This window comes from Amblyomma americanum, chromosome 10 (assembly GCF_052857255.1).
Source record: "Amblyomma americanum isolate KBUSLIRL-KWMA chromosome 10, ASM5285725v1, whole genome shotgun sequence".
Classification (NCBI taxonomy): Eukaryota; Metazoa; Arthropoda; class Arachnida; order Ixodida; family Ixodidae; genus Amblyomma; species Amblyomma americanum.
Window position 1 is genome coordinate 90,319,486 of NC_135506.1, and position 13,740 is coordinate 90,333,225.

Genomic DNA, 13,740 nt, shown 5'->3' on the forward strand with positions numbered 1-13,740 from the left:
CGCGCTTTGAGGTACGTGGCGGTGGTTAGAGAGAGAAGTGTGCTGCATGCATTAGCACTGACAACTTTGTGACAGACACGCAGCACTGCAGGGATAGGCCGTAGTTGTTGTCCTTGTTTTAGCGACTGCAGGAAGAATGAAATGGAAAGTGCATAGGCCTGTTCACTAGCTCAAGCTGAATCACAATCGCTGCCACATACAGACGGTAGCAGAGTTAAAAATACGTGGTGAGAAAGATTGAAAGAAAGTACGTGCGTCGCAAAAACCACGTCATCTCAAGCGACGACGATGGTTCACTAACCTGTACACCTCCCCCCCCCCTCCCGGTGACAACGATCCCTCGCCACATCGCCAAATGTGTGAGAGCCCCTCGATCCCAGCCCCGTAAGGCCAGGAAGCCACCCATCTGCAGCGTTAATTGGGTAACCAACCTCTCGCGATCAACTATTAACTGCCGCCTCCCAGAGTGGAAGGGTGTGCGCACTGCCTATCCAGCGTGCAGAACGCACTCAACGTTTAGACCTCAAGCCGCGCCTACTTGCCCCATACACTACAGCTTTCGCTCTCTAACCAGGTTCAGCAGTATATAAAGCACAGCTAATTTTTTCTTGAGCAACCAGCGACGCTGCGAGCAACCATCACAACCACCAACGCTGCGATGTTGGGGTTCCCTTCCCATGCGCTTCCTTTTTTTATGGTAGGCATGAAGACTAGAGGAGCACCAGCAGCTCTCTTTTTCTTATAGGATACAACCGTGAAAAGTGCCTGGCCTAAGGGCTCGCAGGTGCTTTGTTCTTCCCGCAATCTATTGTTTGCTGGGCTTTTGTCTGTGGCCGGAGCTAAGCAGTGGTTGCCACAGCTTCCGTGAGTGAAGCATGGAGCGTAGCCGGCAGAGATGTTCCGCGTCGAGGTGGCTACGGCTCCGGGCGCACATAGGATAGCTTGACGTGCTTCTCCAGGAGCCCCAGGTCGTCGCACGGGAAATACACATACCATAAAAGATGTAAGAGTCATACTGAGAAGAAACCCTGAAAATTGGACACTGGGCTCCGAGAACCGGTCCACTAATCATCGTTTCCCATTCCTCCCTGATTTGATTGCCACCACACCGTTGGTAGGGTCCTGTAGTTTAGAGGGAATCAATGCAACAATTGTGCATTTTTACACTGCTATTCAAAAACAACCGTTTCTTTATGAAGTTCCAACAGTAAACAATAAATACTGACTGATGAATTGCTTTTCTCTAGGATATTTTTGTGTTTCAAAAACGTTATTCAAGCATTTGTCGTAAACGAAATGCGCCCTCTTGGTCCCTTTTTTTAATGAGCTCTTAAGGAATTAACTGTATTATTCATCGTGGCAATGACAATGCCCTCCTTGTGACTCAGAGCAATTGTATGATTTTTGCTTCATCATCACCATCATCATCAGCAGCAGCGTGACTTCACCCACTACAGGGCAAAGGCATCTCCCATGTCTCCCATTAACCCTGTCATTTGCCATCTGCGCTCACACTATACCTGCAAACTTTCAAATAGCATCCGCCCACCTAATCTTATGCCGCCCCTTGCTACGCCTGCCTTATCTATTTCGTTACCCTAAAGGACCAGCGGTTATCCTGCCTCGCATTAAATTCCCTGCCCAAGCCCATTTCTTCCTCTTGATTTCGAACAGGATGTCAATAACTCGCGTTTGTTCCACCACCCACTCTGCCCGCTTCCGGTATCTTAACGTTACACCTATCATTTTCTTTTCCATGGCTCGCTGCGTTGTCCTTAGGCTAACGTTGTCCTTAGCCTCCACGTTTCTGGCGCGTAGGTGAGTACCGGTAAGATACAGCCCGTTTTACACTTTTCTTTTGAGGGATATAAGTAAACTTCCATTCATGATCTGAGAGAACATGCCATATGCAAAACGAAATGGGTTTGCAGCGCAGACAGACACACTTCGTTTGCTTCCTTCTCTCCTGTTTTTGTCAGTATGCGCTGTAAACTCATTTCGTTATGCACCAACTAGCTTGCAAAATCGTTCTCGCTGCCATATGCGCTCCAACAGGTTCTTATTCTTCTAATTATTTCCCTCTCACGATCCGGATCAGCTGTCGCTACCTGTCCTAAGTAGTATTCCTTTACCACTTCCAGCACCTCGCTGCTAATTGTGAAATGCTGTTCGCTTGCTAGACTTTTTATATTGGCTCTAGAGCTGCTCCGCGCTTTATGTACACTCAACTCTTAAACTTATTTGTCTTGTTTGATCCCGGCTATGTCATGCGGTGTTTGGAGTATTTAAAAATCAATGCTCGACGCGTTTTCGAACAACAACTCGAATTCTGCGCTCTTTGTGTGTACTTGTTTTCTGCTTTTGTTCCCGTTCTTTCGCGCAGTTTAATCATGAACGATAAGCACCAACTAGCCCGCTAGAAACCAATTCTGCGCTCTGTGTGTGTGTAGGTGTTTCCTGCCTTTGTCTCCGTTCTTTTGCGCAGTTTAACCATGAACGATAAGCACCAACTAGCCCGCCAGAGAACCCTTCATGCTACACTGCTGACATTACTTTGGTTTTCTGCATTTTAATTTTTAGACCAATTTTTCTGCTCCGCCTGTCTAACTCAATGATGATTTTCAGTTCACCTCCTGACTGACTGAGCAAAGCAATGTCATCCGCGAATCATACATTATTTAGTCATTCTAAATTAACTGTAATTCTCAACTGTTCTCAATTTAGGCCTCGTAATACTTCCTATAATCAGGCGGTGAATAACATTGGCGAGATTGTGTCTCCTTGCCTGACGCCCTTCCTTATTACAACTTTATTGCTGATTTTATGGAGGACCATGGTAGCTGCGCCGTTGATATATATATACATATATATATATATATATATATATATATATATATATATATATATATATATATATATATATATATATATATATATATATATATATATATATATATATATATATATATCTTCCAGTAGTTTGACATAAGGGTAGCCAACCGGAACCCCTTTCTGGTTAACATCCCTGCCTTTCCCTCCTCCTCTTTATCTATTTCTTCTTCACCCTGATTAAGCAATGCCTGTATGACTCCTGAGGTTCCCACTGAGTCGAATGCTTTCTCGTAATCTATGCAGTCTATATATAGAGGTTGGTTATATTCTGCGCATTTCTCTATCACCTGATTGATAGTGTGAATAGGATCTGTTGTGAAATATCTTTTTAAAAAGCCTGCCCGATCATTTGGTTGATTAAAGTGTGAGGCTCCCCGACTCTATTAGCAGTTACATTAGCAAATACCTTGCAGGCAACGGGCAGTAAGTTGAGCGGTCTGCAATTTTTCAAGTCCTTGGAGTCTCATTTTTGTATGAGTTGAGATAATGTTTGCGTTCTTCTATGCTTCTGGCACGGTCGAGGTCATAACGTATTGCGTATGCAGGGTACCTAGCATTTCTAACACAATCTCACCTCCGTCCTTCAAAAGATCTGCTGCTACCTGATCGTCAGCAGCTGCTTTTCCCCACTGCATTGCTCCTAAGGCTTTCTTTACTACCCCTTTCATTACTAACGAGATGACGCATTACTATGGGCTACTGTCTCTTTCATTAACGTTCTGAGCAGACTTTCTACTGTATGCATTTGTGTAGAACTTTTCGGCTACACTAACTATCTTAACCATATTGCTAATGACACTGCCCTCCATTGTTTCTTAAGGCTTACATCTGGTATTTACCTCTGCCTAATTTCCTCTTAACCGCTTTTAGGAGTGATTTTTGCTCACACCTAGCCTACTATTTTGACTACCTTAGTTCGCAAAAGTGTGCTCGATTCTATCTACATTATTCTTGCCTCACGCTTATTGATTACCCTTTGGTATCTCTCCCAGTTTTAGCTCTTACGTTTCATTCTTTACTGTTCAGAAAATGCGGTTAGACTTTGTTTTCTTAACAATCAACTATTAGATTTTGCATCCAGCTCATAGATCATGCCATTAGCTTTCGAAAAAAATGGAGGATGCTTAAGCTTCGCCTTTAAGAGTGAAACGCGACAGCGTGTTGCACCACTTGCAGGGAGTCCACGGAACGCCATCGCCCGTTCGGCGCGACGCCTTGCCCGTTAGACAAATCGCTCTGCTACGTGCAGTGAAACGGACGCACGGAGCGGCAAAAGCGCTGCCAGGCACCTTGTCGAAACGCGCAGGACTCAAGCTCCAGTCGTAGTTCCTCGGCACATCGTTCTGGACAAAGCCGATGCCACGAACGCCAGCATAGCTTCCGCGCCGAACGAGCGGGCAGCAAGCCGCAAGCTTCGTGGTGAACGCGCTTGGGATGTGCGCTGCGTTGTTCGCCGCTCACCGCGTGATCCCTGCGTGCCCGCACGGCCCCACTGCGCCCGAACGAGACAAGCGGGAGGCGCTAGTGTTCCTGTTAATGCTCCTGCAGGGAGTAGAGTTGCACAAAAGTCCGCCATCATGTTCCACTGTGCGGGAAAGCCACCGCTCGTGCGTACAGGGGCTTCGTTCGTGGGCTCGCTGTGTAGCGCATAAAGTTTGTTACTATTAACTAGAGGAAAAGCTGGCGCCCCGCCTATGGAAATTTGCATGGAGCGTCCTCGAGACCACCTCTACCACCATGGGTGCTCTAAGCATCATGGGGAGGAAAGCTACCGACTGCAGAAGTACTACTTTTGGCCAAAAAATAATGAAAAAACAAACAATGTTCGATAATCAAGAATGTCCTATCATTCAATATGCTGTCTATAAATCGCAACAACCGAGCAGAAAAGCATGCAAATGCAAAGTTCGCTCAAAATAATCGATGGCTCGCTCTCCTATTGGCCAAGTATTGCACACCACAAAAGCCAATATTTCGTGCCTAACAGGCGCACATTTAAAAAGATATATTTTTTGAAAAAAAATGTCGCTTCAACAGTTTAAAAGGTTTTCCACAGAATTTCGGAAAACAAAGACCTTTTAATGGCGTCGTGTGCTTTTGCGCTCTCGCTACTATGGTTTTTGCGCACTACTTTCACGCCGAAGTCGTCTGCGCGCGGAGTGCGCCGTGGATACAGAATGGGACGTCTTAGTAACGCCACTCTGTGTTCCTGAAAAAAATGCCTACTGTTCTGCACCAAGTAGCTCTTCGCCCCATGATGCTTTGCGCACCCATGGAGGTACAGGTGCAGTGCCGCCAGCTTTCCCTCTAGTTAATAGTATGAAACTCAATGGTGTAAAACGCATGGGCTTGTTTTTTTTGCGTACAAATTGCACTCGAACGAAATTTTTTAAACGTAACGCCAAAAGCTAATCTCTGATATGCCGAGGGTGTGCATAGAGCATGAAAAAAAAATCGCCAAAGATGAACAGCAAATTGTAGCCCTGACAAATTGACGAAAAATACTAGAAATGGCCTGCGAGTTTTTTTTTTCTGGAACAAATAATTTCAGGTGTACATACAGCCCCGTTCCGGATGGGACGGCGTCTGTCCTGTCGTCTTGCTCTGTGCGCGCTTTAAGAAAAAAAAAAGGGTATTGCGATGAATTACTTTTTTTCACAACTAGCACCGCCGCATGTTCTGTGCGAGTTATGCACGGAAAAATATGATGAAAACGCATCTCCCAAGAACCAAATTAAAATGATTCTGCAGCATTTTACAGGCAATCAGACTAAAGCAACACCAATGCGTTCATCAGGCGAGTCTGGCCTAACGAAAAAGTTTCAAAGTCAATTGCTTGCCTAAAACATTTTACAAAATGTACCCCGTTGCTAAATGCAGTGAAATAACGAATATTTAAAGGACCTTGAAAGTGCTCTTTCTTGTCGATAATATTAGCTTACCTAATTTTTATTAGGCATTTTCTTTTCACCTGTGCTATTAGGTTAAATTTAGTCGCGCATAACGCGGCTCATTCTCAAAAGCCACTGTAATCGCCAACGCACTTCAGCCGCCGAACTTCCAAATGGCAGTTCGTAAAACGCTTTGCCGTTTCCAGTACGGTTGCTGCAGTTTGGCGCACTGAACACAGTCGTAGCTGACAACTGCGTGTTTCACTGCCACAGCAGAGCCCCAAACCTGACGCCACAGGTGTGCACAGGAAATGTGTGAAATGTAGCCGACAGCGTGGGCTCACGTGAGGCGTCGAGCTGACGAGGGGTCCCTCGGCACTGCGCCTGTGAAGTCAGCTTCCCCGCGGAAAGTTGAACACCTGACGTCACGAAAATCATGTGACCGCCTCTCGGCGAATGGCGTCCGGAGCGGTGAGAGAAAACACGCGCGCAACCCTGATCCCGGCGGGAGCGTATACAGGATCACTAGGAGATGCTGCCGTCGTGCGCCCTCTGTTGGGGCAGTGGCGTACATTGCGAGCAGGAGGAGGAGGTAATTTTCGCTCACGCGGAGGAGGAGGTATTTTTCGCTCACGGCCGACGCTGACGACACCGGCTTTTCTGTAACATAAGCTCCTTAACGCTGTGGCGTTAAATCATATTGCGTTTGTATATTCGCTACTTCAGGTACGCTTTTTTGCTCCTTTTTTGTTCATGTACAGTGGAAATATGGAACGTTTTAAAGGTTTTATTTGAATTTTTCTAACCCTACTTTTCATTTTTATGGCTGCCGCAGCCTTCTAACGTAACGTGTTCCTAGCTTTCAGGAGATATATTACAGTTGGCTATTGGCTACTTCAGGAATGCTTTGTCGTCCTTTTTCGCGGTCACGTCGAGCGGTAAGGTTCTAGTTTTTGGAGGCTTCAACAGCATTTTTCTCAAAATAGCATTTTTGGAAGTTCATGTACCTTTGTCTCCGAAAGTTTTAGGCGCAAGCTAACTAAAATTTGCCTTTAAAACGACCTGTGCCAGGATAAAAAGCCCAACTTAATTTCTATTTCAGGGATGGGAGGGCACAACCAATTTTTGTGGCCTCCATATTGTATTCGAGCAACCGAAACTATGCCACGATTCTGTCCCAAGACATCATACTCACATGTTTCCACCTTTATCCACCATATTGGGCTGTAACGTCATCACTGGCACACGGAAGGGGTTTTTTCTACAATGATAGTGTAGATGACGCTGCAAATCTCAATGCGAGATGTGCTGCTTTCTAGTTGCCGCCACATATAGTGCTATGATCTAAGCGTGGTGGAAAACCCCACGAAATCTCGAAACGTGATGAGTAGTTGCTGCCACAGATGGCGCTGTGATCTCAGGGTGGTAGCAGACCCTACAAAACCGCAAAACGTGATGAGTAAGAGCTAACGCTCTTTAAAAAATTTTATGTGTCATAAGTTTTCAAGGGGCGTTCATTGATTCAAAAACTTCACCGCACGTCAGCGCCATACACCTGTTTAAATGGTAATTGGTGCTGATGGCTTTCTTCTACCTCGCCTCTCTGGATTATGACAGCTGAGTTTTCAGTTAAAGAAGTCACGTCTCTTGCTATGTGAAGTGTTCCTTTAGGCCATTTTGTCATTCGGCCTTGACGTCCATTACTGACGCAAGAAATGAAGCATTCGACACTTCTCGGGTTGAAAAATAACATGCGGCGCATCTGTCCAAGTTTGCAGACGCATTAAATATAGTTAAAAACAGCACTGAATGGAGCCGAATCAGAAGAGTGCAGCAAACCATCATCGGTGATCGACAAAAAATTAGCGGCACTCATCGCGCTGCGTCAAGCGTTTATTTCTCGGTAAATGCACGAAACCAGTGACATTTCTGTGTTAGCGCACGGAACTGCTATTGCCCACTAAACAAATACTGGTCATATTTGCGGGAGCTAAAGAGAGCGCACGAGCAGTACGGGACGTGACCAAAGGTCCGGGAAGAGTGTCTGCAGTAAGGATGCAGCAAAAGCTTTGCTGACTTCGCCCTCTGAAGCCGAAAGGCTGTTTTGTAGTATTGCTTCCGCATGCTAACATAGTACTTTTGGCGTTTTTTTTTCAGAATAAAAATGTCAGTTCTCGAACACGGAAATCAGGCGTCCACGAAGACGGAGTTCGAGATTGACCCGGGGAACAAGCGGCCGGACATGATAACAATTCATGTCATGTCCTTCCTTATCAAGGCATTCGCGGGTGACGGCCATGTAGTGGCCAAAACGAAAGTTCTGGCCGGCGACAGAGAAAAGCCATGTGTGGTGCAGGTGTGGAAAAATTTCACCGTTGACTCGGTTATAATAGTAAGTACGCTCGCCTCCCTCTCGTGCACCGATGTTCTAGAAGTGATTGCTCTGGAATCGGACCAGCGTTTCAAATACCAGCTGGAGCTATTTTTCTTTTGTGAAATATGTCGCCTCGATACCTCCATGAATTCAGAATGGGCCAATCTCATATTTCTCTTTCCCTTAATTGCTGGAGCAACTGGGATACGCCTACCCTTATGGTCTTTTTCCTGAATAAAATAAACGCAGTAGCCTTACCTCAGGAACTATTTATTATATGACTAAATATTGAGCACTAATGCAAAGGAAAAAATTAAACACCCATTGTGATCAAGAATATATTATATTTCGTTCTGTCCACTTCATTGACTCGCAATAATTGCGTGAATGCGGGGGTGCAAGGGCAAAGCCTTTGCGATTAATATACAGTCTATAGCACAGCATGGATGTCGCGAATTGGTAGCGCGTCCCCGACTTTCCAAAGGGGAAAGCTATCGCGTGCAGATTCGAACAAGAGGACAAGAAAACAAAAAGATCAAACAAAACAAAACGAAGCCGTATTTATAGTTTAAAGGAAAAAGTCGAATAAGAAACTGTAGTAAAGTCAGCGCGAACCGCGCAGCATCTCGAACAATGGTCGGCAGTGAACAACAACGTTTATTGCCCAGAACCGCGATTATATACCCTCTCGTACCGAGAGGGTTACAGAAGAGGGAGAGAAGCATGAACGATAGGAACTCAGGCCAATAGGGGGGCGTGCGGCTGCCTTCGCTGGTCAGCACAAACCAAACAATTACAACATTTCTCCTCCCTTAAAAGTGAAACCGCTGTACCGGTTTTCTTATTCTGGTCGATCGTCTGAGCGTGGGCTGCAGGGGGTCAGTCAATCCCGCCGGAACCACTGGACGCTCCGTGATTGCTGGAGATGGTACTTCACTCTGGTCGGCTGCTAGCGGCTGAGGGCTTTGTTCTTGTTCCGACCCAGTGGTACTGGGCGTATGCACAGGTGACAGATCCGCACTGGTCACCTGGTCAGGACCGCCTTCTAACTGCGCTCTTGCAGTGGCCTCTACAGACGCAGTCCCTGGCGTAAACTCTTGACGACGGCGGACTTGGTCGACGTGGCGCTGCACTGCTCCGGTTGGCGTGTTCACTGTTACCATTCTCGCTCCCGAAGTGGTCTGTACCCTCCCAGGCACCCATCTTTTGCCGGTGCCGTAATTTCGCACGTATACGCTGCTGCCTGGCGAGATGGTCCAGTCGTGAGCGTCCGACGACGAGTCCACAGCTCTGGGTGGGAGACATGTGTCTAGTCGGGAACGCAGCTGATAGCCGAGAAGCATCTCGGAAGGTGACCTTCCTTCTCTTTGGGCGGTCCGCCTGTAATTGAATAACAACCGCATGAGGTTATCTTCCAGCTGTCCGTCTCCCATTTTCCGCAACCCGTCCTTCACGGTCCGAACCGCTCTTTCTGCTGCTCCATTAGATTGGGGATGGAAAGGCGCAGTGCGCAGGTGCACGATATTGTTTTTCGATATGAAAGTGGCGAATTCTTGACTTGTGAATTGTGTGCCATTATCGGACACGATTGTGCGTGGCACGCCAAACCGGCAAAACATGTTCCTTAAGCATCGGATTGTACTAGCTGTATTTGCGTGCTGCAAGGGTACTGCTTCAATCAACTTCGTGTGGGCATCAACCACTATTAGTATCATCTTGCCTGCTAACGGGCCTGCAAAATCGATGTGTATACGAGACCACCGGACCGCTGTCTTTGGCCAACTCACTAGTGGGGCTGCCGTAGGCATTGGCAGGCTTTGCACGCAGTTGCGGCACTGCGCAGACAAGTTTTGAATGTCCCTGTCCAGGCCTGGCCACCAAAATAATGACCGCGCGACTGATTTCATTGACGAGGAGCCCTGATGCGTTTCATGTAGCAGCTGCAGCATCCGTTCCCGCGCTTTCCGCGGTATCACCACTCTGTTGCCCCAGTAGATCAGACGGTGAGCCAACGATAGCTCCAGCTTACGATCAAAAAACGGCAACAAGTCTGGCGCCATTCCTTTAGTGGTTTGAGGCCATCCATGCAAAATGAAGTGCGTGACACTGGCTAACATCGGGTCCTTGGCCGTCAGCTCCTGCAATTCGTGCGTCGTCACTATACCTTCTTCCAGGGATTCCAATGAAAGGACATATTCCGGCGGTTCACCATCGGTCCCCGGTTCCATAGTCGGCGCTGGTAGCCTGCTGAGGGCATCTGCTGTCAGCAGCTGTTTCCCTGGCACGTACTGTAGCTTGTACTGGTAGCCACCCAAGAATAGCGCCCACCGTTGAATTCGCGCGGCAGCCATCGGTGGCGTCTGGCGGTCAGGTCTGAGCAGTCCCAGCAGTGGTTGATGGTCGGTCACCAGGGTAAACTGCCGACCTAGAAGATAGTCACGAAAGCGAGAAACGCCAAAGATGAGGGCTAGTGCTTCTCGCTCCAGCTGCCAGTAGTTTTGTTCTGCTTTTGTAAGTGTTCTGGAACGGAACCCAATTGGCCTGTGCTCATTTCCTATCGAATGAAACAGCACTGCGCCCACACCATACGGAGATGCGTCACACTCTAGTTTCAGCTCCTTGTTAGGATCAAAATGCACGAGAATTTGTGCATTTTTGAGGCTTTGTTTAGCTCGCTCGAACGCCAACTGCTGCGGCTGTAGCCACTCCCAACGGCTTCCTTTTTCCATGAGCCGATAGAACGGGCTGAGCACAGTCGACATATTCGGCAGAAACCGTGCGTAGTACGTGAGCATACCAAGGAACGAACGTAGCTCGCTCACGTTACTCGGGCGCGGGGCTTGCATGATGGCGTCTACGTTCTTTTCCATAGGGTGTAGGCCTTGCCGATCGATACGATGCCCGAGGTAAGTCACTGAAGGCTGCCGGAACTTGCATTTGTCGGCCCTAAGCTTGACACCATGCTCTCGGAATCGTTCCAACACTTTCTTGAGCCGCGCTTCCTTGTCCCCTTTGCCTTCTGACACTAACACGTCGTCAAGGTAAGCTTGGACGCCTGGTAGCCCGCCGAGTACAGCGTCCATCTTCCTTTGAAATATAGCTGGGGCAGAAGCTATACCAAACGGGAGTCTGTTGTAACGAAAAAGTCCGCGATGTGTGTTAATGATACAAAGTCCGCGTGACGCTTCGTCAAGGGGCACTTGGTTGTACGCGTCCTTCAAATCCAAGGTGCTAAAGTATTCACCTCCATTTAAGTTTGCGAACATGTCCTCGATCACTGGAAGAGGGTAATGCTCGATATCACAGGCAGGGTTAAGCGTGACTTTGAAGTCTCCGCATATTCTTACGGTGCCATCTTTCTTCAAGACAACTACGATAGGCGTAGCCCATTCTGAATGTTGCACAGGAGATAAGACACCAAGGGACAATAACCGATCAATTTCACGAGAGACCTTATCACGGAAAGCGTAAGGAAGTGATCTGGCCTTACAGAATTTCGGTGTCGCCGTTTCCTTTAGTTTTAGGCTGGCTGGCGGTCCCTTGATGAGCCCCTGGTCTATCGAAAAAACATCCTTATACTCAGCGAGCAGTCTGTTCACCATGTGGTCACTCGGCGTGTTTCCTGTTGTCGAATCCGGCGCAGTGAGTTCTATCGTAACACCCGTCTTGCCAAGTGCCGCAATCAGATCGCGGCCGCATAGACTCGGTCCTGAACAGTCAAGCACCACGAGTGGACAGGTTACAGACACGTTCTTGAATTGCACCGGAAGTTCAAGTTCGCCAAGCACCGGCAGTTGTCCCGCGTAACATGACAACTTCACATGCGGCGATTTCAAGCGTGGCCACTGCGCTCTGTGTCGGTCGTAAACGTTCCGTGATATGACGCACACCGGGGATCCTGTGTCCACTTCCATGTCCAGGTCTATTTCCCCCCACCGAAATGTGCGGCGTAACGGTGGTTCCAGGCCGTTTTTCCTACCAGAAATTAGCGTCCAGATGTGTGCCTCATCCTTGTTCTCGTTTCTAGACGCGGTTTCAACTGTCAGTGTCTTGACACTCGCGGTTCGCCTAGCAGCATTTTCATCTGTTCTCGCCCTGTAGCATTTCTTCGCCAAATGACCACGTTGCCTGCAGCGGAAACACCGTGCGTTAGCCCAGCGGCAAGCGTTATCATCGTGCTTCGTGCTTCCACATCGTCCGCACTCTTGCGCTGCCCCGCTGGTATCTCGCGACGAAGAGCGATGACTGGCTTGCATTCTTAGCACCGTTGGTGGTGCTCCACTGATATCGTTTGCATCGTTCTCGGCTGTTTCTGCTGCTATTGCCAGCGCTTCGGCCTCCTCCAGCGTCAAGTCTTTCTTCGCCAGTAACTGCTTGCGTAGGTTAGTTGAGCGTACACCGCAAACAATTCTATCCCGCAGCATTCGGTCTAGCGCACTCCCAAAGTTGCAGCCGTCTGCTATGCGCCGTATTTCGACCAGAAATGCGCGCACTGCCTCACCCTCTTGCTGGCAACGGGTGAAAAATTTATAGCTCTCCGCTATCTCGTGACGCTTCGGGTCGTAGTAGCTGTTTAAAGCTGCGACTGCTTCATCATAGGTGAGGGAATTCGGTGTCCGGGGTGCAATCCGTCCCGCTAACACTTGCACCGTCTGCGTGCTGAGTGCTGCCACAAGCAAGGCTCGCTGCTGCTTTGAGTCAGTAATAGCATTGGCTTCAAAATATGCTTCTGCCCTTATAAGGTACGCTTTCCACTTATCTGACGTGTCGTCGAAGGTCGGGAGCTGCAGGCTGGTCATAGTTCTCGTCGGTGCTTCAAGTTGCGACAGGCTGTCGGCTTCAACTTTTACCGCATGGGTAGTTTCCGCACTCGTCGCCACTGTAGTAAAGTCAGCGCGAACCGCGCAGCATCTCGAACAATGGTCGGCAGTGAACAACAACGTTTATTGCCCAGAACCGCGATTATATACCCTCTCGTACTGAGAGGGTTACAGAAGAGGGAGAGAAGCATGAACGATAGGAACTCAGGCCAATAGGGGGGCGTGCGGCTGCCTTCGCTGGTCAGCACAAACCAAACAATTACAACAGAAACGAAACCGAAAACAAGAAAAACACGCACTCAACACGCGTACACGTTCTCTTAGATCGAGAGAGTAATCATATGTCATCTTCGTGTCTTCTCCCAGCTTTTCCCTTGTTCAGAGCTCTCTGAGGACTGCGAGCGGTCCTCGCACATGTCGTCCAAATATCAACTCAAGCGGAGAAAACCCCAGACTCGCCTGCGGCACCTCTCTGTATGCGAACAGAAGCGGTGCGATATAACGATCCCATGTTTTGGGCTGCTCCTGACTGAGCTTCCGCAGCATCTGCTTGAGTGTGCCACTATCCCATTGCACATTGCATGGTAAGGGTTCGTTCTGAGATGTTACGCCGCCAAGAGATCACTGAGCTCTCTCATTATTTCGGAAGTGAAACAGCAGGCCTGGCCACAAAGGATCGCTTTCGGAAAACCTATTCCTGAAAACATCTCCACCAAACCTTCCGCCACGGTCGCTGAGTCTATCTTTGGCAGAGCCACGGCGT

The 13,740-nt window shown here is 48.2% G+C and overlaps 1 protein-coding gene and 1 pseudogene across 3 annotated transcripts in view; one reads left to right on the forward strand and one right to left on the reverse strand.

The window, feature by feature from the left end:
- LOC144107023 (uncharacterized) overlaps positions 1-13,740 on the forward strand; it is a 204,923-nt gene that overhangs the window by 171,527 nt on the left and 19,656 nt on the right. For all 3 annotated transcript variants that reach the window (XM_077640005.1, XM_077640007.1, XM_077640006.1), the window contains exon 8: positions 7,941-8,175. In XM_077640005.1, coding sequence (XP_077496131.1) covers positions 7,941-8,175 — 235 coding nt within the window. The remainder of the gene's footprint in view (positions 1-7,940; positions 8,176-13,740) is intronic.
- LOC144106639 (uncharacterized) lies at positions 10,006-13,234 on the reverse strand (annotated as a pseudogene).